Source organism: Physeter macrocephalus, chromosome 14, assembly GCF_002837175.3.
Source record: "Physeter macrocephalus isolate SW-GA chromosome 14, ASM283717v5, whole genome shotgun sequence".
Classification (NCBI taxonomy): Eukaryota; Metazoa; Chordata; class Mammalia; order Artiodactyla; family Physeteridae; genus Physeter; species Physeter macrocephalus.
The window spans coordinates 100,000,600-100,023,909 of NC_041227.1; the positions used below are offsets into that span (position 1 = coordinate 100,000,600).

Below are 23,310 nucleotides of genomic sequence, written 5' to 3' on the forward strand. Positions count from 1 at the left end.
AAAAAACAAACAACCCAATCCAAAAATGGGCAGAAGACCTAAATAGACATTTCTCCAAAGAAGATATACAGATTGCCAACAAACACATGAAAGGATGCTCAACATCATTAATCATTAGAGAAATGAAAATCAAAACTACAATGAGATATCATCTCACACTGGTCAGAATGGCTGTCATCAAAAAATGTACAAACAATAAATGCTGGAGACGGTGTGGAAAAAAGGGAACCCTCTTGCACTGTTGGTGGGAATGTTAATTGAGACAGCCACTATGGAGAACAGTATGGAGGTTCCTTAAAAAACTAAAAATAGAACTATCATACGACCCAGCAACCCCACTACTGGGCATATACCCTGAGAAAAGCATAATTCAAAAAGAGTCATGTACCAAAATGTTCATTGCAGCTCTATTTACAATAGGCAGGACATGGAAGCAACCTAAGTGTCCATCAACAGATGAATGGATAAAGAAGATGTGGCACATATATACAATGGAATATTACGCAGCCATAAAAAGAAAACGAAGTTGAGTTATTTGTAGTGAGGTGGACGGACCTAGAGTCTATCATACAGAGTGAAGTAAGTCAGAAAGAGAAAGACAAATACCGTGTGCTAACACATATGTATGGAATCTAAGAAAAAAAATGTCATGAAGAACCTAGGGGTAAGACGGGAATAAAGATACAGACGTACTAGAGAATGGACTTGAGAATATGGGTGGGGGGAGGGTAAGCTGTGACAAAGTGAGAGAGTGGCATGGATATATATATACTACCAAACGTAAGGTAAATAGCTAGCGGGAAGCAGCCGCATAGCACAGGGAGATCAGCTCAGTGGTTTGTCACCATCTAGAGGGGTGGGATAGGGAGGGTGGGAGGGAGGGAGATGCAAGAGGGAAGAGATATGGGAACGTGTATATGTGTATAGCTGATTCACTTTGTTATAGAGCAGAAACTAACACACCATTGTAAAGCAATTATACTCCAATAAAGATGTTAAAAAAAACCCAAAAACTAAAAATAGAACTATCATACGACCCAGCAACCCCACTACTGGGCATATACCCTGAGAAAAGCATAATTCGAAAAGAGTCACGTACCAAAATGTTCATTGCAGCTCTATTTACAGTAGGCAGGACATGGAAGCAACCTAAGTGTCCATCAACAGATGAATGGATAAAGAAGATGTGGCACATATATACAATGGAATATTACTCAGCCATAAAAAGAAACAAAATTGAGTTATTTGTAGTGAGGTGGATGGACCTAGAGTCTGTCATACAGGGTGAAGTAAGTCACAAAAGAGAAAAACAGAAACCGTATGCTAACACATATATATGGAATCGAGAAAAAAAAAAAAAGGTCATGAAGAACCTAGGGGTAAGATGGGAATAAAGACACAGATCTACTAGAGAATGGACTTGAGGATACTGGGAGGGGTCGGATAAGCTGGGACAAAGTGAGAGAGTGGCATGGACATATATACACTACCAAACTTAAAATAGATAGTTAGTGGGAAGCAGCCGCATAGCACAGGGAAATCAGCTCGGTGCTTTGTGACCACCTAGAGGGGTGGGATAGGGAGGGTGGGTGGGAGGGAGATGCAAGAGGGAAGAGATATGGGGACATATGTATATGTATAACTGATTCACTTTGTTATAAAGCAGAAACTAACATACCACTGTAAAGCAATTATACTCTAATAAAGATGTTAAAATCAATAAAAACATTAACAAAAATTTTGTGGGATAACATTTATTGGTCTGAGAATGCATTCTGACAAATTGTTACACTGTTTATCTATTACTGTGTAACAGTATTACCACAAATTTAACAACTTAAAACAATGGACATTTATTACCTCACAGTTTCTGTAGCTGGGTCTTCTGCTTCAGGTTATCTATCACAAGGCTGCCATCAGCATTCAGCTGGGGCTGCAGTCTCATCTGAGGCTTGACTTGGGATGGATCTGCTTTCAAAGTAAACATGGTTGTTGGCAGCATTCAGTTTTCTGTTTGGACTGAGGACCTGATCGTGTTGCTGGTTGTTGGCTAGAGATTGCTCTTGTCTCCTTATCATGTGGGCCACCCCAAAATGACTGCCTGCTTCCTCAAAGCCAGCAAGGGAAAGTGTCCCAGTAAGATCGGCTACATTCTTATGCACTGTTAGTTTGGAAGTGACATCTCCTCGTCCTTGCCATATTCTCTTGGCTAAAAGCAAGTCATAGATTGTGCCCACGCCCATGGAGAGGGGATAACTTAAGATATGAATACCTGGGGACTTGAGATCACGGGTCTGTCCATCACAATTGCTTAGAAAAAAGTTGGCTGTAAGGAGACTGATAGCATGATATAATAATAGAAAGAAAGTACATTGTGTATAGTCAGAGAAAAAAAAAAAAGGTGTAATAATGACATATACCAAAACAGCAATCTGGTTACCTCCGTGAGTGGGAGTTTAAGACAAGTGATAACCTAGAAAAGCATGTTAACAGCAAAGAGTTTCTACCTGTAATATGAGCACAAGACACTGTTCAAAAGAAAATGAACAGAGAACATGAATAGATAGTCCATAAAAGAAGAATTAAAAAGGAACAATAGGGCTTCCCTGGTGGCGCAGTGGTTGAGAGTCCGCCTGCCGATGCAGGGTACACAGGTTCGTGCCCCGGTCCGGGAAGATCCCACATGCCACGGAGCTGCTAGGCCTGTGAGCCATGGCCGCTGAGCCTGCGCGTCTGGAGCCTGTGCTCCGCAACGGGAGAGGCTACAACAGTGAGAGGCCCGCGCACCGCAAAAAAAAAAAAAAAAAAAGGAACAATAAACACATGAAAAGAGATTCAATTCCAATGATAATCAAAGAAATGCAAACCAAAACAATAATAGATTGGGATTTTTAAAAATTTATAGGACTGGCAAAATTTCAAATTGATAATACCCAGTATAGGTGAGAGTATAGGCAATTTGGCACCCCCATTGCAAGTGAGAGTCTAAAGTGGTTTGGTTAGTATGGGAAGATATCCACAGTATATTAAATTGGTTAGCAGTTTATGGTTTCTAGTACATCAAAGAATGAACTGATTATCTCTGAGTCATGGGACAATGGGTGATATTGACTTTTAAAAAACAGTACATCCTGCTATATTTTCTAAATTTTTAAATAATCAGCACACTTTCCCTCATAATCAGAGAGAATGATACACCTGTTTTTATTTTGAACAAACTGTTAGGGCCTCATATCTTACTCTGAGTGGAATTTTTAAAGAAGGACTTAAAAACCTTTAAAAATTAAGAGCACGAGATAAGAAACGTAATAAATATGGTGGAGATGGACCTTGAGAAAGTTATTTAACTGCTCCAAGCCATAATTACCTGTAAACTGGGTGCTAATAATACATGTTATATGTGATTATTGAGGATGAAATGAAATAATATATATAAAGTGCTTAATACAGTCCCTGCACATTGTAGCTGCTCTGCCACAATTACTGCCAGAAAAGGAAGAGAGAAACATCAGGTGACAGATTTGAAAGGGGATACTGAGCCAAAAAAAAAAAAAAAAAAAGGAGGGAAAGAAGTTATCTTTTTAAAGTATCTTTCCATCCAGATAAAGGTTTTTCAAGCACTTGATAGACTCCTATACCTAACCTTTCCTGTTTAGCCAGTCTACAGACCCTCCAGACTCTACCCTGTTTCCCCATTCTGTCCCAGCTTTACACCAGGAAAAGGGCTTTCTCAGAATATAGTGCAAGTTAAAGATAAAAGGTGTCACTGAGCTTTTTCTCAGAATAGAATAATGGGCCCCTTAAGTGACAGATACATCATCTTTGATATAGGGATCATAAAAACCCTTTGAAAAGATCACACAGTGAAAAGTTTGAGACCTGCTGTTTTAGTAGTATAAGACCTCCTAACTAGGGCTTCCCTGGTGGCGCAGTGGTTAAGAATCCACCTGCCAATGCAGGGGACACGGGTTCGAGCCCTGGTCCAGGAAGATCCCACATGCCATGGAGCAACTAAGCCCGTGCGCCACAACTACTGAGCCCGCGTGCCTAGAGCCCATGCTCCGCAAGAAGAGAAGCCACTGCAATGAGAAGCCTGCGCACCGCAACAAAGATAGCCCCCACTCGCTGCAACTAGAGAAAGCCCGCGTGCAGCAACGAAGACCCAACAAAGCCAAAAATAAAATAAATTAAATAAATTTAAAAACAACAACAACAACAACAAAAAGAGCTCCTAACTATGAGATTACCACTTTTAGTACTGTGATTTAACAAAGAGCCTCCAAATAAATGGTTCTGGGAATTACCCCATTAATACAGTTTGTCCTGTGGTTACGTATGATGGTACCTGTCCTTTACACAGTTTTTGCTCTGCTGTTATATTTCTGAAAATAAAGCACGTGTTCTCTGTTAATTTGCTTGTGTTTTCAGAATACATTAAGATGGCAGATCACTATGTGCCAGTGCCAGGAGGACCAAACAACAACAACTATGCAAATGTGGAATTAATTCTTGATATTGCTAAAAGGATCCCAGTACAAGTAAGAGATGCCAACGTCTCCTTGAAATCCAAATTCAACCTTTAAAAAAAAAATTTTTATGGGAGTATAGTTGATTTGCAGTGTTGTATTAGTTTCTGCTGTACAGCAAAGTGAATCAGTTATACATATACATCTATCCACTCTTTTTTAGATTCTTTTCCCACATAGGCCATTACAGGGTATTGAGAAGAGTTTCCTTTGCCAAATTCAGCCATTTTACAGTTGAGCACAAGGGGATAGCCAGTGAAGAACTTTTAATTTTATGTAAAGCATCTTTGTTGAACGTTGGTAAAAGCCTTTATATGGAATATAACAGACAGGGAAAGGAAAGATGGAAAGAATGGAATGAGCCAACATAAAGTAAACGTAATCCAAACAAGAGGTTTGTAAGGGTCTTTCAGAGATTATTCTATCCATTTCACCTTCAAACCTCCTAGTAAGTAAAAGTTACCTGTTTCCAATGGAATACTCTTAGTCCAGAATATGGTAGAGTAGAAGGAGGTTGTTTCTTCCCTATCACATTGTGCTAAGGAGTTTAGGGTAAGTGTCTTAAAGCCCTAAGAGAAAAAAACTTGGGATTTGTATGGCAGTATAACCACTAGATATAAAGGTGGAGTTGGGTGGCCAAAATAATTCAATCTGTGGAAGAAAACCAATATTTCTACAAGAGGCTCTATAGAGTCTAGTTGAAAGGCTATGAACTGAGTTTCCTAAAGAGCAACAATACTAGCTGGTTCTTAATATCAGTTTCAACCTGTTTTTGACCTCTTCAGAGGTTTTACCACAATAGACTGCTTATTGTTGTTCTGTGAAAAGTTTGCCAAGAATCAGGCATAGAAGCTGAATTAGGCATTAGGCTGCCGTGGAGCTATTGTACCTCATGGAGCAGGGCCAGTCTTGGTAGAAAGTAATACAGTTTATCATGTTCTTTTTAGTATGAATTTTAAGAATGAATCATATTGTGTTCCCTTGTAGGCAGTTTGGGCTGGCTGGGGTCATGCTTCTGAGAATCCCAAGCTCCCAGAACTTCTTTTGAAAAATGGCATCGCCTTCATGGGTAAGCCTTTGTGACATACTGTTCCTGCCTTTCTGTTTCTCTCTGTCATTTTGGCCCATGTTCTCCTCTATATACTGCTTTTCTTCTGTTTAACATGCACTGGGCTCTTATTTTTTCATCAGTCAGCAGCTCTCAGAGCTACTCTTTTCTTCATTTCTTTTTTTTTTTTAACCCTTCATCATTTCTTACATCTTGCATCTTGATTGTGTTTTTTGTCCCCAGATTCTTTTCTATGAGATATGGAGGAGGCTCTGATTTCCAGAACACTGGCCTTTAAAAACTTTGCCGTTAACGTTAAGAAAACATGTGGAGAAACGACCTATTTTTATATAGAAAAGATAATTGAATACTTAGGATATGCTGGCAGGGTGCCCTTAAATATGAATCATTTCTTTCACATTTAAGCATATAGATTATATTTCTATAAGTGAGAGCTATTTCTTCTGACTTTTCTGCTATCCTATACGGAGAGAAAATTTGAGGTTATATGGCTCAAAGTGTTTCTGTCTCTATCTCTGCAATGATGATTATGCTTTGTAAAGCCTATTAAAGATAAATCTTCCTTTTGGGTTTCCCTAAGACCAAGGAGAGTATAATATTTTAAACCTGAACACCAAAACTTTATTGTCCTTACTTCAGGATATTGGTTAAAAAAAAAAAAAAGACTTTGTTAATATGGTAAAGTTGGATCATGACAGATAATAAAATCAGAGTTACATTTGTCAGAAATTTAATTCAGCATATATCTATATATATTGAATTCTCCCTGTATGCAAAAATTTACCACATTAGGTTCTATGAAGGGTACAAAGATGAGCCAAAATATAGGAGTCCCCATAATCAAGTTTCTGATGTTGATGATATGTGCTGTAGGGGATACAAGACAAATACAAAAATAATTATATGGAAGACAAAATACATGTGACAGAAACGAGGCCAAAATGTTACAGTCAGGGTTCTTTCCTTGTTTTGTTTTCAGGTCCTCCAAGCCAGGCCATGTGGGCTTTGGGGGATAAGATTGCATCTTCCATAGTGGCTCAAACTGCAGGTATCCCAACTCTTCCATGGAGTGGCAGTGGTAAGAAATTATTTCTTGTTTGTATCTTAAAGTGTAGAAAAACTCAGTAGAATATTTGGGACTGTGACCTTGGGGCTTAAGCCTGCTTTAAAATGCGTTGGATATTTGACAGAAATAGAATACACATTAATTAATGGTATCTTGTATCGCCTGGCTTAATTGTTGTACCTGTGATTTTATCATGTCTTAAGAATGTAAATTTTGTACCAGGTATGTAGATGCTAAATTGTAATGTAAATGATCTTGGGACTTAACTTGGAGAAACTGAGAAAACTCATCTGGTTCTGTGGATTCAGATCTACTCTCGGTAGGCTAGAATCTTCCTCAGAGATGGACTTCTTAGGTGGAATAGGCCTTTGAACCTGCCTGGGAGGTGACTGGAATCACTAAGAAAAAGCTAAAACCCACCTACTCAGATGCTTGCCTGCCAGTATTTTCTTTCTTTCTTTCTCTCTTTCTTTCTCTCTCTCTCTCTCTCTCTCTCTCTCTCTCTCTCTCTCTCTCTCTCTCTCTCTCCCTCTCCCTCTCTCTTGATTAACAATGTTGTGTTAGTTTCAGGTGTACAGCAAAGTAATTCAGTTATACATATACATGTATCTATTCATTTTAAATAAATTTATTATTTTATTTATTTATTTTTGGCTGCCTTGTGTCTTCATTGCTGCGCACGGGCTTTCTCTAGTTGCGGCAAGCGGGGGCTACTTTTGTTGCGGTGTGCAGGCTTCTCATTGTGGTGGCTTCTCCTGTTGTGGAGCACAGTCTCTAGGCACACGGGCTTCAGTAGTTGTGGTACATGGGCTCAGTAGCTGTGGCGCACGGGCTTAGTTGCTCTGCGGCATGTGGGATCTTCCCGGACCAGGGATCGAACCTATGTCCCTTGCATTGGCAGGCGGATTCTTAATCACTGTGCCACCAGGGAAGTCCCTCTATTCTTTTGTCAGCGTTTTCTTGATTTGAGCCCACAGTCTATTGATGATTTGTTTTGCTTGTTTAATACCATTCAACCTCTCACTTGCCCTTGATGCAGAAAAATGAGGTCAATAATCAACCTTTCTTTCAGACATGCAGAAGGATGAATTTTTTGTAAACATGATTTATTCTTGACGAATCCCTTGAAGAGTGCCTTGTGAATTATTATAGCTGATAACAATATGAACTTCTGTTTTTTTGGTACTGGAGCACAGAGAGCAAACATACACTAAAACCTCTTCTGAATAGGAACTACCATTGTCTTGAGTCAGAACAGATGTGAACTCTTGTTACTCTGGCTCTCCAGGGAGATTGCAATATCCTCTCCAGACCGACTGGGTCAAACAGTTTAAAATAAAACGTTGAATTTGTTCTTGTTTGAATGGAGAGGCTGTACCATTCCCTTTATGGCTGAGTACAGGGACATTCAGGGAGTATGGAATCATGACTCTGCTGGGGCCAATAAAACTGCCATTTCCATTTCCAAGAGCTCATAAAGATTGAATTATTTCTCAGACCTCTGGCCCTGGAGCAGCCCTGAACACACACATTGAAGGTATTTTGCCTGCTGATTTTATGTGAGAAGTCTGACGTGCTTTTTTGTTTGTTTGTTTTGTCTTGTATGTCCTTGCATTTTTTTAAGTTGCTGCTTGTTAGCTCTCTTGGCTTTTTCCAGCAACAGAACCCAAGTGGCCAGGTGTTCCTAAGATAAATCCTGCTAACTCCAAGGACTGATCAGGGTTTTATGGTATCCTTCTTTCTCCCATCTACCCTCAATTTTGGATAAATATGAAAGCATTTTAAAGAAGGTACTGGTGGTCCAGTGGTTAGGATTCAGCACGTTCACTGCCGTGGGCCTGCATTTAATCTCTGGTTGGGAAACTTAAGATCCTGCAAGCTGTGTGGCACTGCCCAAAAAACAGTGGGGGGAAGTAAAGAAGGTATAAGCAGAAAATTGACAAGAACAGAAGCTTTTGTAGCTGCTTTTAAGTCACTGTTATCTATTGCAGGTCTTTGTGTGGACTGGCACGAAAATGATTTTTCAAAACGTATCTTAAATGTTCCTCAGGAACTATATGAAAAAGGTTGTGTGAAGGATGTGGATGATGGACTGAAGGTAAGTTACTAACTCTAGGGAGTGATGTTTTTCAACGGACCACTTATAGTCCCAAATACAGGGATTTGGAGCCTGGTTCATGATAAACACCCATGATGGCATTAGGGTTGTAAGACCAGGAGGTATAGTTTATAGAATGAGGAAGTGACCTATGTTTCACAAAATAATTTAAATTTGTTTTGAAGCAAGCCGTTCACCTGGACAGAACATTTCTTAGGTGGTTAAATCAGAGCTTTAAGGAGGTTCTGATTCTATTCTCTACCACCTGTTAGTATTTATGTGCATGCGGGGGGAGTTGGGGGCAAACACTTTTTGCCCTACTTGAGTTCAGAACCAAGAAGCCAGGCAGAGAGAGATCAAAATGTCAGCTTTATTATGAATAGAGATGATGGTGAAAATGGTTTAAGTGTGTAGCAACAATCAGATTCGTAAACTGAATGTCAGTTGAGCAGGCTCGCTCGCTGGTTACTGGTGGTGTGAATAACCACAGAAGCAGAGCTTTTGCCATTCAGTTTATTGTATGACTGAGAGCTGGCAAAGAGCATATGTTCTGTGTAGTGGGCTGATCCCAAAGGGGAAAAGGCTGAGCTATACATGCTCAGTTTCTCCTTCTGAACTGACCAATCACAGAATTCATTCTTTTTCCCTTGGGGAGAAGTGAGGGAGGGAGCTGATAGAGGCTGAAACTATTACTCTAATTATTGTCTGTCCATGTAGAAACACGAACCCAAGCAAAAGGAGGTCGGCTCTCTAACATTACTTTTTCTTTCTTCATAGTTCTCTCCAGTTTGTTCCCCTTTCACTTTTTAATTAGTTGGAAGTGTCAGCTGTGCCTCCAAGGAGATAATGAAAGAGGCTATATTTTAGAAAAACACACTACTCTTGTTTGACTTGTGTGTTATAAATTCAGGAGGAACACTGAATGCTCAACTAATTTTGCTCTGTTGTTTGCATTTCAAGTTAAGCGTCCTGTAATCTCCTTAATAAGAAGAATTAATATTTCTAATTGAATTGCTAATGCTATGTTCTGTTTGCTATAATTTGCAAAAGAGTAGAAGCCCTTTGTAGGGAATTAGCTATTTTGCTTATCAGTTAAAATTCCTTTTTTTCCTGGTTATAAACATAAAATTTTCCGGTAGAAAATTTGGAAAGTAAGAAAAAAGATGATAAAACCCATAAGCCTACCATCCAAAGATAAGTCTTGTTAACATATTCATATATTTTCTTCCAGCCTTTTTTGATTGGTAGATTCATATAATGATAATCTTTATTAGTCGATTCCCATAACTATAATTATTATGATAATTGTAAAATTAGGGTCTTACTATATACATTGTTTTTGTAATCCTAGGTTTTTTTCTACCTATACATACGAATTTTCCTCGTGGCATTAAAATTCTTCTAAAATATTTTAAATGGATGACCTCTGCCTAGAGTTTTATATATTTTTAAAAGGCCTGCCTTTTTCTTATATCATGTGGGCTACCCTATTTTTTTAATAATGTTTTTTAAAATTTATTTATTTTATTATTTATTATTATTATTTTTTGGCTGCGTTTGGTCTTCGTTGCTGCGCACGGGCTTTCTCTAGTTGTAGCGAGTGGGGGCCACTCTTTGTTGTGGTGCATGGGCTTCTCATTGTGGTATCTTCTCTTGTTGCGGAGCCCAGGCTCCAGGTGCATGGACTTCAGTAGTTGTGGCACGTGGGCTCAGTAGCTGTGGCTCGTGGGCTCTAGAGTGCAGGCTCAGTAGTTGTTGCGCACGGGCTTAGTTGCTCCGCGGCATGTGGGATCTTCCCAGACCAGGGCTCCAACCTGTGTCCCCTGCATTGGCAGGCAGATTCTTAACCACTGTGCCACCAGGGAAGCCCCCCCCTATATTTTTTTAAGTCTTTCTCGCAACTCTGGCTGTTTCTTCATTTATCACCCAGTGATTGAGTTCATCATGCTAATTTTGTTTATAAGCATAGAAGTGAATAGTTAAGAGAGTTTAGAAGAGGTGGGACTGTGAGTGAAGGATTTTCATGCCTAATCTACTGACAAAAATTAAAATGTGAAATGGTCTTTTTCTGGTGACACGTTTTTTAGATATTGTTACAATGTAAACCGTGAAAGACTGGAATGTTTTGACAAAGGAATGACTCAGTTATTTTAAACTTTTGATTAACTTTTCCCCAATTTACTTTTGGCCTTAACTATAATATGGACATCTTCCATATCATTGCATGTGAAGGCTACCTCATTCCTTTAATAATTGCATAGTAGTCTAGTAAATAGGTATATCTTGATTTACCTGGCTCCTTACTTAATGGATATATAATTAAATATTCAAAAAGTTTTGGGATCATTACCTGATCATTATAAAATACTGTAAATGTGAAAAGCACATTTAGAGCATGTGTTGAAAATTAGTTTTCTGACTACTTTCATTAATATTTTGGTATCTTGTTATTTTTATCTTTATCAAAAAGTTGAGTGAGAAAAATTTCTGGATATGTGAGAATCCTGATTTGTTGAGTCTTATATGTTGTTGGAGGATCAGAAGCTATGCTGAGGCCATCAGCTCATAATAAGTGAACTGTGTATGTCTTTTTGTCTTTTTTAAAAATAAAAATTATGGAATAAAGACAGAAAGTGTATACTCTGGTAACTTGAAAATAAAATAAAATAAAATAAAAATTATGGGTAATAGACAAATTCCTGCATCTTATGAGAAATTCTAATAATACAGAAATATATACAGTAAAAAGTGAAAGTTTATATCTACTCATATTCCTTTTATAAATCACTGCTGGTGGATTTTCTAGACTTGTTTTTTTATACTTACATATGTAAGTGTGTGAATGCATACATAATTATACATATAGTTTTACTTTGTTTTTGACCTATATGGGATTATCTTAGATTGAACCGTACAAAATTGCCAATATTCAACAATTTTTTTACCTACCAAAAAAACGCCATTTCTTCTTGTTCAACCCAATAGTACAAATATTGAGGTACTTTTCTTTTCCCACCTAATAGTATATCTTCAGGATCTTTCTATTTTGCTATATATAGACCTACCAAATGACAGCATTTTTAAAGGGAGAAAATGCCAGTTTTCTCCTTCCCTACTAATACCATTCTCACTTCCATTTTTCTCTTTCTTCTTGAAGGCAGCAGAGGAAGTTGGATATCCAGTAATGATCAAGGCCTCAGAAGGAGGAGGAGGGAAGGGAATCAGAAAAGTCAACAATGCAGATGACTTCCCTAACCTCTTCAGACAGGTAGAGTACAAGCTGTCATTATTTATTGGAACTAACATGTATATCAGAGATGGATGTAATTTGGATGTCCAGAAAATATTTAGATTTTTTTTGTCTACAGCTAATCTTGTCTTTCTTTCTAGCCTCTGCCTGCTTATTAGCAGGGGAAAAGAATTAATAAAATGTCCAGTTCAATTTAAGGTTTTATTCATTTAGGTAATTCAAGCAGTAGAGTTATTCTGTCTTATATAAAATAGCTCAGTTTCTCAGATAGCTCTTCTGCATATGGTTTGTGTGGCTCATAGGAACTCATAGTAACAAGCAAGAGTCAGTACCTTTCTACATTTTTGTGCCCCTCTTCTGCTGGCACTTTAGACAATGTATGTGACATGGTTAATTCCTGATCTGGCTGCTCTTGGCCTGGCCTCACTCAAGCTCTTTGATTGACTTCACCTCACTTCAGTTCAAATTGGCTGCAGGCTCCCGAGTTTCTGTCATGTGTTCTGGCCCAGCAGTCTACAATACCATGGCCTGTACTGCATGGCCACCACCCCTGGCACAGGGACCCTGTGGCAGGCCCATGTTCTATGAGAACAGAGGGTGGCTCAGGAAAGCTAAACCTAGGATCCCTCTCTGCCGAATCCTCTGATTTGCAGCCAAGGATGTGGCCATACTACAAGTTGGTTATGGAGGCCAAGGAAATGATTTCTTTTCAGAATCTTAGAGAAAGAATCAGAAGACAGGAGTCTCTTTTTCCTGCCCTCAGAGTTACCCTTACATACTTGACTCACTTCTTTTTTTCTTCTACCAATACCCAGAAAAAGAAGAGGCAGAAAAAGGAAAATTGGGACACCTTCTGGCCTTTTCACTTTCCTAGCTTCCCATTTTTTCTTATTTTTCTGAGCATCTTTTACTTTGTACCATCTTTTACTAGTACCCCTAGCCGCATATTATTTGCCCCCTTTTTTTTTTTTTTAAACCATTCAGCACCAAACTTCTTGCTTCATTGTCATGAGCTAAAGAGAGAAACTTTGTGAGCTGGGTCTTCCATGATTTGATATACTAGACAAAGAAAGTGATAAAGATATTGTTTTGCTTCATTATCCTATTTTGAGTGTCAGTATTTGAATATTACCTGTCATTTACTTTATATTCCTTCTGTAATAATTCTAATTTCATAAGCAGGTCAGTGCCTCATGTTAATTTTTTAAAATGTTAACTCCGTTAGATAATTCAAAATTACTTGTTACTGTGGAATCAAGTAGTTGAAATATCTAGAATACTAAGATTAGGAAGTTTTACGTAAAAGTCCTTATGTTCCAATAATGATTAACTAAGTAACTCAAATCAGTCCTCCCACTGAGAGCAAACTAGAAAAGGTGGCCAAATTAAAAAAAAAAAAATCTGTTTTAAGGCACTAGAGATCTTTCAAGACAATGAAGAATTTGGGAGCTAAGATATAGGAGAAGAATGAAACCCAGAGAGGTCTCATGTTTGGGGCCATTTTTTCCCTAGAGATATCCTTTAGTTTGAGAAGAAGTAGTTGAAAAGCTGATTAGATTTTTCAACAGTCTTATAAGACTAAAAGGACAAAACTTAGACTGTAGGGTTTGCTGAGGAGGGTTCCCTGGGAAACCTCCCACATTTTAGGTTGGGATCTTGAAAGAGTAAGAATGAACTAGAAATAGACCAGTTCTCAAAGGGACTAAATCTCAGCTTCAAAATGCTCAACTCTTGATTCCAGCATGGTGTTCTAGGGTTGCTAGCATCCCTAGCCACCAGCAGGAAGCAAATATAAATTCTCTCTAGAGAAAGGTAACATCCAGAACCTCAAATTATTTCTATTAATTTTTCAAATGCAGTTTCAAGCAGCCAATTAAAAATAAGCAGGCATCACAACATTATAAATCAACTATACTTCAATAAAATAAATTTAAAAAATAAGCAAGCATATCAAATTATGTGATTGAAAATCAAGAAAAATAAAAGCCAATAGAAACAGACCCACAGAGGGTTTAGATAATGTATCCATCAGACAAAGACTTTAAAGTAACTATATTTAATGTATTCAAGGAAATTAAAGATAAGATTGAGAATTTTGGCAGACAACTCTAAAGAAGAAGCAAATGAAAATTTAAAGAAGAAACTATAAAGAAGAAGCAAATGAAAATTCTAGAACTGAAAATGCAATAACTAAAATTAAGTCAATAGAGGAGTTTAATGGCATATTAGATGCAGTTGAAGAGAGAATTAGTGACTGGATGATAGGTCAGAAGAAAATTCAGACTGAAGCATGAAGAGACAAAAAGGATGAAAAATACAGAAAAGAGCATGTGAGAGAGTATTTGCAAAGATGACCATGATAACTCCTCCTGTCCCTATATACACACCTTTTTATAGTATGATTTTGCCTTCTTCCCATCAAGAAATAGAGTCTTTTTTTCCCATCCTTTGAATTTTGGTTGGCCTTGTGACTTGGGTTGACCAATAGAATGTGGTAGAAATGGTGTACAAGTTCCAAAGCCTAAACTGCAAGTGGTGTTGTAGTTTCTGCCCTTGCCCTTTTGGAATGAGCCTTAGACTTGCCTTGTGAAAAGCCCAGTTTAGCCTTCTGGGAAAGAGAGGCCACACAAAGCAGAGATGAGTTATCCCAACTGAGGCTTCCTAGACCTGACAGTCACCAGCACCTTTGAGGCATGGAAGTGAGGCCACGTTAGACCATCCAACCCCAGTCAAGTTGCCAGATGACTAACTACATGAGTGGCTCCAAGCCAAGATCAGCAGAAAAACTGCCCAACTGAGCCCAGCTCAAATTGCTGTGAGCAAATAAAAAAAAAAAGGTCAGCGTCCTAAGTCACTAAATTTTTGGTGGTTTGTTAGGCATCAATGGATAACTGACCCAGAAATTGATACCTAAAGGTGTAATACTGCCCTTCCAAAAAAGTAAAATATGTGGCATTGGCTTTGAGACTGGCTAATAGGTGGAGGCTGGAAAAATGGTAAGGAGGTTGTTAATGAAGGCTGGAAGAATGGTGAACAAACTTTTAGTACAGGATGGAAAGGCAGTGAGGGAAAAGGTAACCCATGTTCTGTAATGATGGAACAATTACCTGAGGTAACTTGGAAGGTAGAGACTGTATTTAGTGAACTTGTAGACCTAGTTAAGGAGATCTTTTTATTTTATTATTATTATTATTTTTGTGGTATGCGGACCTCCCTCTGCCGTGGCCTCTCCCGTTGCGGAGCACAGGCTCCGGACGCGCAGGCTCAGCGGCCATGGCCCACGGGCCCAGCCGCTCCACGGCATGTGGGACCCTCCCAGACCGGGGCACGAACCCGGTTCCCCTGCATCGGCAGGCGGACGCGCAACCACTGCGCCACCAGGGAAGCCCCTAAGGAGATCTTTTTAGATAAAGTGTTAACAGTATCTGTTGAACGCTTTTGGTGCTTTTGCTAAGGAACTATAAAGAGGGATGAACTAAAGAAGGTGTTTCAAACTTGTTGCGTTTGAAAATAGAACTGTTTCTCATTCCCAATCTCTTCAGCTGGCAAAAGATTTTCAAAGTAAAAAATGACTTCAGAGTAAAGACCAAATCAAGTTGCCTGGGAGATCCTTTAAGACCTCAGAAATATTTAAGACAGTACCTGGTAGATTACTCTCTCAGCTAGAAAAAAAGGGCTTCTATGAATTTTAAAGATGTTGTCCCACAGCAGCCTGACAAGCCCGAGGTACAGAGAGGTCTGTGCAGAAAAGTTATGGATATGTTTTTGGCGCAAGTAGTGAATTTCCAATATGATTCATAGGAAAACCACAAAGTTTTTGAGAGACTTCTGTTGATAAATGTACCAAAGGGACTAAAGGGACAGAGACAGTTCAGACTTCAAAGAGGCCTCTGGGACTTCGATTTTCTATGAATAGGAAGCAGAATGAAAAAGTTGTTCAGCTGTAAACATTAGTAATTTCTAATAATAAAGAGATTTTTCAGATTGTGGAGCCAGGAGTCCAGAGGGCAGCTAAGAGCAGAGGGGAGCCATGGATTAGGAAACCACTCACAGGGAGCAGAACAAGACCATAGTAAAAAACAAAGCAAACAACAAAAAAAATTCCGTGCCCCTGGAGTAAGGGAACCTCACAACATCTGCCCGTCTGGATTTCAGAATTGTTGTGGACCAGTGACTGCTACGTACCTCCTGTCCTTTCTTCTTTGAATAGGAGTATCTTTTACAGTTATTCTCTCCCCATCTCATCATTAAATGTTGGGGGTGTTGGGGACAGATAACTTGTCTTTTTAGTTCCCAGATCTTTGGATCGAGAGCACCTGAGGAGCTGCACCCAAGGAGTCTCTTTTGCTTGTGGACATGACTTATGAGAAAATGGACCTCAAGCCTGATGCCATGATTGGATGACTTTGGGGGTCTTGGGAGGGGGTGAGTCTATTTTGCATGTGGGAGGTATGTGAATTATTGTGGCCAGAGTGCGGACCATAGTAGATTGTTTGCAGCAATGGCTGCAATAACCTCTGCTGTTCTTGAATGTATATCCCTTTGCAATGTGACTTTGCCTTTCCTCCCATTAAGAGGTGGCATCTCTTTTCCCACCCCTTGAATCTTAGCTGGCCTTGTGGCTTGCTTAGACCATTAGAATGTGGCCAAAGTGGTATTGTGTAAGTTCTAGAGGCTACTGCTTGTGAAGCCTTGCAGCTTCTGCCCTCACCCTCTTCTTGGAACACTGCATTGAAGAAGCCTGGTCTAGCCTACTGGAGGACGGAGGCCACATGCAATAGAGATGAGCTGTTCCAGTCAAGGCTCTGTAAACCTACTGGCCAACAGTCAGCACAAGTCAGCAGACATTTGAATGAGACCATTCAGCCCCACTCGAGCCACCAGATGATGGTATGCACATGAATGACTATAGCAAGACCAGAAGAACTGCCCAGATGAGCACAGCAGCATGAGCAAATAAAATGGTTGGTGTCCTAAGCAAGCCACTGAGTTTTGAGGTAACTTGTTTATAGCAAAACAAAGCATAAGAGATACAGAGCATAAAAGGCAGTGAAATGATCTAACGTGTACTTTGAGTCTCAGAGGAGAAGAGAGAGAAAATGGAGCAGAAGCAATGTTTGAAGAAATCATGGAGCAGAAGCAATATTTGAAGAGACAATGGCTAAGAATTTCCTGAAAAGATACTAAGCACAGATTCAAAAAACACTATGAGCCCTGCAAGGAGAAGTACAGAGAAAACCACATCTAAGTTTATCAGTGTAAATCTGCCACTCCACTCCCCTAAAAAGACAGAGAAAAGAGAAAATCCTCAAGCAGCCGGGAAAAAAAGATTACTTTCAAAGGAGTAACAGTAAGATTGATAGCTGACATCTCAGTAGAAACAGTGGAAACCAGAAAACATTGCGATATCTTTAAAGTGCTGAAAGAAAATGATTGCTAGTGTAGAGTTCTGTATCTAGTGACAGTATGCTTCAAAACTGAAGATGTAAGTCCTTTGACGACAACAATACTGTATATAATGTAACGTGAACCAGGAAAGTGCCTAGTCTAGAACAAGTTGTACATTTGGTTGTTTGGAATTGATGGCAGTATTTTGCCCTTTTGTGGAATTTGTGTGTGTGTGTTTTCAAAATATTTGTTCTTTGCCCTTGTAACACACTGGATGTTCATACATTTTTTGTATTTATCAATTAATATTGGTTATATAACTAAGAATGCAGTATCTTTAAGAAGGATGAGAGCATGAACTATATTTTATTTATTTTTGTATTTCTAATGATTAACATGGTCCCTGACACTTCTAGGCATCTGCCTGTTGAAATGGAAGGAGCTTATCCAGATAGAAAAAGTGCTTACCACTTAAGAATTTGTTCTATTTCCTTTTCTAATATAGGTTCAAGCTGAAGTCCCTGGATCTCCTATCTTTGTGATGAGACTAGCCAAACAATCTCGTCATCTGGAGGTGCAGATCTTAGCAGATCAGTATGGCAACGCTATCTCTTTGTTTGGTCGTGATTGCTCTGTACAGCGCAGGCATCAGAAGATTATTGAAGAGGCACCTGCTGCTATTGCTACTCCAGCAGTATTTGAGCATATGGAACAGGTATGTATATGAAAAGCTCTAATTTTTGTCTTCTTACACAGAACTACTACTCATTTAATTCATATGCCAATCTGAGAATAGTGGAATTTCAAGCAGTGGTTCTGGATAACTGATAAGATTATATCCTTTTCCTAGACGAAAAATGAAATAAAAATTCTGCTATTCTCCCTCTAGTAGAGATACCAGTGAACACTTCAAACTCTAAATTAGTTAACGCTTTTGACAAAAAATCAGTGTACTATTTTGAGTAGGGATAATGAGAAATGTTTTGGGATTTTTTAATCTTATTGTCTGGTTCTTTAACAAGCTCATGATAAGCAGGTAGTTGCATTTTCTAGATTGATTATCATTTAGTCTTCAGATGAATTTGTTCAAGTCCATTGTCTCTTAAAAGTTCCTCTAAGTATCTTTAAAATTTACATAGTCTATATTTCTGTATGGAAAATAATCTCTCAGCAGTTTTACAGGGTCCCTTGGAAATAGTTGTAGTTTAGGAGTCTGAACATGGTCTTTTCTGGAACCTTGACTCAATCTTCATCTTACTGGAGATATGTTTTCCATCTTTTTTCTCCCTGATTCCAAAGAAGCTGAATATATGGTCGTCTGTGTTTTAAGTTTAATTTCTATGTGTGTGTGTGTGTTTGTGTGTGTATTAAGATTGATTCTTTTTTTTTTTAATTTATTTATTTAATTAATTTATTATTTTTGGCTGCCTTTGGTCTTCGTTGCTGCACACGGGCTTTCTCTAGTTGTGGCGAGCGGGGACTACTCTTTGCTGTGATGTGCGGGCTTCTCCTTGCACTGGCTTCTCTTGCTGCGGAGCAGGGGCTCTAGGAGCGTGGGCTTCAGTAGTTGTGGCATGAGGGCTCAGTAGTTGTGGTTCTTGGCAGGCTCAGTAGTTGTGGTGCACGGGCTTAGTTGCTCTGCGGCATGTGGGATCTTCCCAGACCAGGGCTCGAACCTGTGTTCCTTGCATTGGCAGTTGGATTCTTAACCACTGCGCCACCAGGGAAGCCCAAGATTGATTCTTTAACTACTGTAGTAAAGAGGCCTCCAAAATACAGTGGCTTAAACAAGGTGCAAGTTCTGTTTCTCTCTCTCATCATAGTTCAGAGATGAGCTGGTGCCAGGGACCCCGGTTTACTGCTTTGCTATTACTAGGAGGGGAGTCGGCAAACTACAACTAGCAGGCGAATCCAACCTGCCACCTGTTTTTGTAAATAAAAAAATTTTTTTTTCTGGTTTTTTTTTTTTTTAAATATTTATTTATTTACTTATTTAACTTTTGGCTGCGATGGGTCTTCATTGCTGCACGTGGGCTTTCTCTAGTTGTGTCAAGTGGGGGCTGCTCTTTGTTGCGGTGAGGAGGCTTCTCATTGCAATGGCCTCTCCTGTTGTGCAGCATGGGCTCTAGGCGTGTGGACTTCAGCAGTTGCAGCATGTGGGCTCAGTAGTTGTGGCTTGCAGGCTCTAGAGCACAGGCTCAGTAGCTGTGGTGCTCGGGCTCAGTTGCTCCCCGGCATGTGGGATCTTCCTGGACCAGGGATCGAACCCATGTCCCCAGCACTGGCAGGTGGATTCTCAACAACTGCGCCACCAGGGGAGTCCCTGTAAATAAAATTTTATTGGAACACGACATGCTAATTTATTTATGTATTATCTATGGCTGCCTTATCACTGCAGTGACAAAGTTGAGTAGTTGTGACAGAGACTATATGGTCCACACAGCTGAAAATAATTATTATCTGGCCTTTACTGAAAAAGTTTGCCAACCCTTGTCCTAGGGTGTCATTACCTTATGATTAAAGCTAGCTTGCAAGAATATGTTTACACTGTAGCCTGTGGGAGGGGGAAAGTGAGGACTGGAAGGCAAGCATATAAAAATATGAGCCAGAAGTCACACGTATTACTTCTGCTCACTTTTCACTGGACAAAATTCAGTTATACAATCACACCTAGCTGCAAGGGATGTTAGGAATTGTAGTCACTAGCTGGGTGGCCATATGCTCAGCTGAAATTCAGGAGATTCTATTACTAATTGGATGACGGAATGAAAAATTACTGGAGGGCATTTAACAATCTGTGTCTGCTCCTCTGGCTACCCATTATCCTTTCACACCCTTTTTGTCACTCTTGGAACATTCTTAGCCTCTCCCCAAAGAAGACGGCCCAAAGTCCCACCTAGTTACTATATTCAGCCCAAAGTCCAACTCTCTAGGTTAATGTACAGTCCTCTCTGTTATATGTACATGTGGCTTTGTATGGGCCAGTGACCTAGAATACAAATTACCTACCGCTTGTGATTCCTCCTTTCGCCATATACAGTGGTGGAGTAGGAAAAAAGAAGAATGAAAAAATAGGCAATCATCACTGATACATAGCAGTTATCAAATTCTTCTAGGTAGGAATTTTGATTTCCTGTCATGTGGTGGAATAATACCTCAATTAGCCCTCTGGCTGCCCCTGGTTCTGCTCTCTGGAGGTAAATTCTTTGCCCGTCATCCCTCAGGGCACCGTTTAAGGCCTTTTTCTCTGGGAAGTTCTTCCTTGTTCACGGTCCTCTATGATTGAGCTTTGGAGACCATGCTTTCTTTGGCAGAGCTTTCACCGCTCACTTCCTGCTGGTGCAGGGTTGGGGCCACAAAGATGACTGTGATTATCAATCATGGGTTTTGAAAGCCAGATTTGTGGTTTGTTTAGAAATACAATTCCTTCAAAACTTAGTAAGTTTCTGGACTCTTTGCTTCTATTCAGCTTCAGGTAGGAGTAACCACACTCAAGATTTCTGGACATAGTAACTTTTCCTCTTTATTTACTTCCTTCTGTGTTCAGCCCTCTTTCTCTCCTCAATTCAGTACTGACTACCTTGAGGCCAGCTGATACTAAAGCAGCCCCCTTGACTTGATCTTTGGCACTGGGTTGCTTCAGGGTGAGAATCTAATCTTCTGGTTTGGGGATACAAAGGCATTTGGTTTTTTTCACATTCTGACTTTTTCTAACCACTTTTCTTAGGGCTTAGCTGGTGTTTTGTCCACATTCCAAGTTATTGTAGGAGACAGTTTACCAAATGTTTTCTTATGCCTAACAAGGAGGCCACCAGTTTTCCGGTCTGCAGGATCTGTTTCCTTGAGAGCTGCTACACTGTTGTTAAGTCAGCATCACATGCTTTAATTTTTTTAAATATCAGCATCCTACCTGAATTTAATAGTTTCTGTGTTGATTAGGGTACAGGTTAAGCTATTGTAATAAAGAGATCCAAAAAAATACAACCACGCAATAGGATAGATGCTTATTTTTCCTTCCAATCATAATCTGAGGTGATCTTTCCAGGACCAGTAGGACCATTCTGCTCCATGAGACCATCTTGGGATTCAGGTTCTTTCTGTTTTGTTTTGTCATTCTTAGTATGTTCTCATCTGCATGGTGAAACGGGCTTGCACTGTCATGACCATGTTCTAGTCCATAGAAGGGGAAAAGCCAGGAATAGAGGACAAGCAATTCCTTTTCAAAACATGATTCAGGGATTATGCATATCACTCACCAATGCTGACGTTGCATTGGTTAAAACTTAGTCACTTGCTTTAAGAGAGGGTGGAAAAAAAAAAAAAAGAGGGTGGGAAATCTAGTCTCTAGCTGGACAGCCATGTTTCTAGGAAGAATTTCTCGTATTCTAGGAAGAATACTAGAAATACTAGGAACAAGGGTACAATGCAGAATCTCCCATGGTGTTTTATTTTGCTTGTGTGTGCTTGTGCCTGATAGGGTGGGGTTGCCTGTGATCCCAAGTGAAAACCACTGTCTTCACTCACCTTTGAGCTGAGTTTGTCTTCCCTGTGCAGGAATCTTGTGTAATAATCAGAGAGGGTGAAATTCACTCTCACATGGCTAAAAGCCTTTATAAACACTGGCTCTTTGAGAGGGAGAAGCTATAGATAAGTAGTAGCCCATCAACTGGACAAGGTGACATACTTATGTTGCCTTATCTTTCTTCTTTGAGTGTGCCGTGAAACTTGCCAAAATGGTTGGTTATGTGAGTGCTGGGACTGTGGAATACCTCTACAGCCAGGATGGCAGCTTCTACTTTCTGGAACTGAACCCTCGGCTACAGGTGGAGCACCCTTGTACAGAGATGGTGGCCGATGTCAACCTCCCTGCGGCACAGCTCCAGGTGAGTCACCCTGCTCTTGATCAGAGAGTTGCTTACAGAAGTTTGGAATGTCAGAGATGCCTGCAAAACTGGTTCAACCAGCATCTGATAAGAGAAAATGCCTCTTATCTGAGTCTTGTGTAATGTTCATCTCTTGCACTCTATGGCTTGGGATGTGTGGGTTGGTTTTCCTGATATGGTACAAATCTAGGAATATTATTATTTTTTAGCCAGACACATCTGATATAAAATGTCATATATCAGAAAGAAACTTCACAAATAATATGCTTTACTCAGTTGTTTAAATTATAGGAAACCTTACAAACATCGTAATTGTCCTCTGCTCCTTTTTCCTAGTGTTCTAAATTGAAGCAATTCCATCTTAGAGTGGTGGCTGAGGTTATTCATGGCAAGCGTGTGGCAGCACACATTTATTTTTATAATGTTTAAAGTGCTGGCTGTCAATATTATTTTCTCCATTCAGCCCAGGAAACAAATGCTATGGGAAGCAGTAATAGTTCATGATGAAGTTTGATATTATTCGTAAATAACATAGTCTTTGCCCACATTGGGAACCCCTTCTGGTCCCCAGTGGTCCCTATTAAGGAACCCAGTAAATAAAGATTTATATACTTTCTCCAGTGGTTTGTGGTGATAATTATGAAGTAATTATGACATAGTTAGGACTTTTTAGCTGTCTGAACTTGGAGAGCCACTGACACTGACTCGTCCGTTGGATATTTTCATTCTGATCCCTTGATGGGGAAATGACAATTAGAGGGAAGCTCATATCTATTGCATTAGGGATTTGGGGACTTTTTAAGGAGTGGGGAGTATTTCACAACTTACGTGTGTTTTGTTTCAAGTAACTTAGAGTCACCTATTCAATGATGTAGGATGCAGGCTATAAAAATAGGGTGTTTTAGGGCTGGCGTGGTGGTTGAGAATACGCCTGCCAATGCAAGGGACGTGGGTTCGTGCCCCGGTCCAGGAAGATCCCACATGCCGCGGAGCGGCTGGGCCCGTGAGCCATGGCCGCTGAGCCTGCGCA

At 39.7% G+C, this 23,310-nt stretch overlaps 1 protein-coding gene across 6 annotated transcripts in view; it reads left to right on the forward strand.

Moving 5' to 3' along the window:
• ACACA (acetyl-CoA carboxylase alpha) overlaps window positions 1-23,310 on the forward strand; it is a 243,169-nt gene that overhangs the window by 60,896 nt on the left and 158,963 nt on the right. For 5 of the 6 annotated variants that reach the window (XM_055090971.1, XM_055090969.1, XM_055090973.1 and 2 more), the window contains 7 exons: window positions 4,429-4,538; window positions 5,514-5,595; window positions 6,575-6,673; window positions 8,653-8,759; window positions 11,917-12,027; window positions 17,903-18,112; window positions 22,110-22,280. In XM_055090971.1, the coding sequence (XP_054946946.1) occupies window positions 4,429-4,538; window positions 5,514-5,595; window positions 6,575-6,673; window positions 8,653-8,759; window positions 11,917-12,027; window positions 17,903-18,112; window positions 22,110-22,280 (890 nt within the window). Of the gene's footprint in view, window positions 1-4,428; window positions 4,539-5,513; window positions 5,596-6,574; window positions 6,674-8,652; window positions 8,760-11,916; window positions 12,028-14,201; window positions 16,435-17,902; window positions 18,113-22,109; window positions 22,281-23,310 lie in introns of those variants that run through there. The other variant, XM_055090972.1, reaches the window with a different exon arrangement.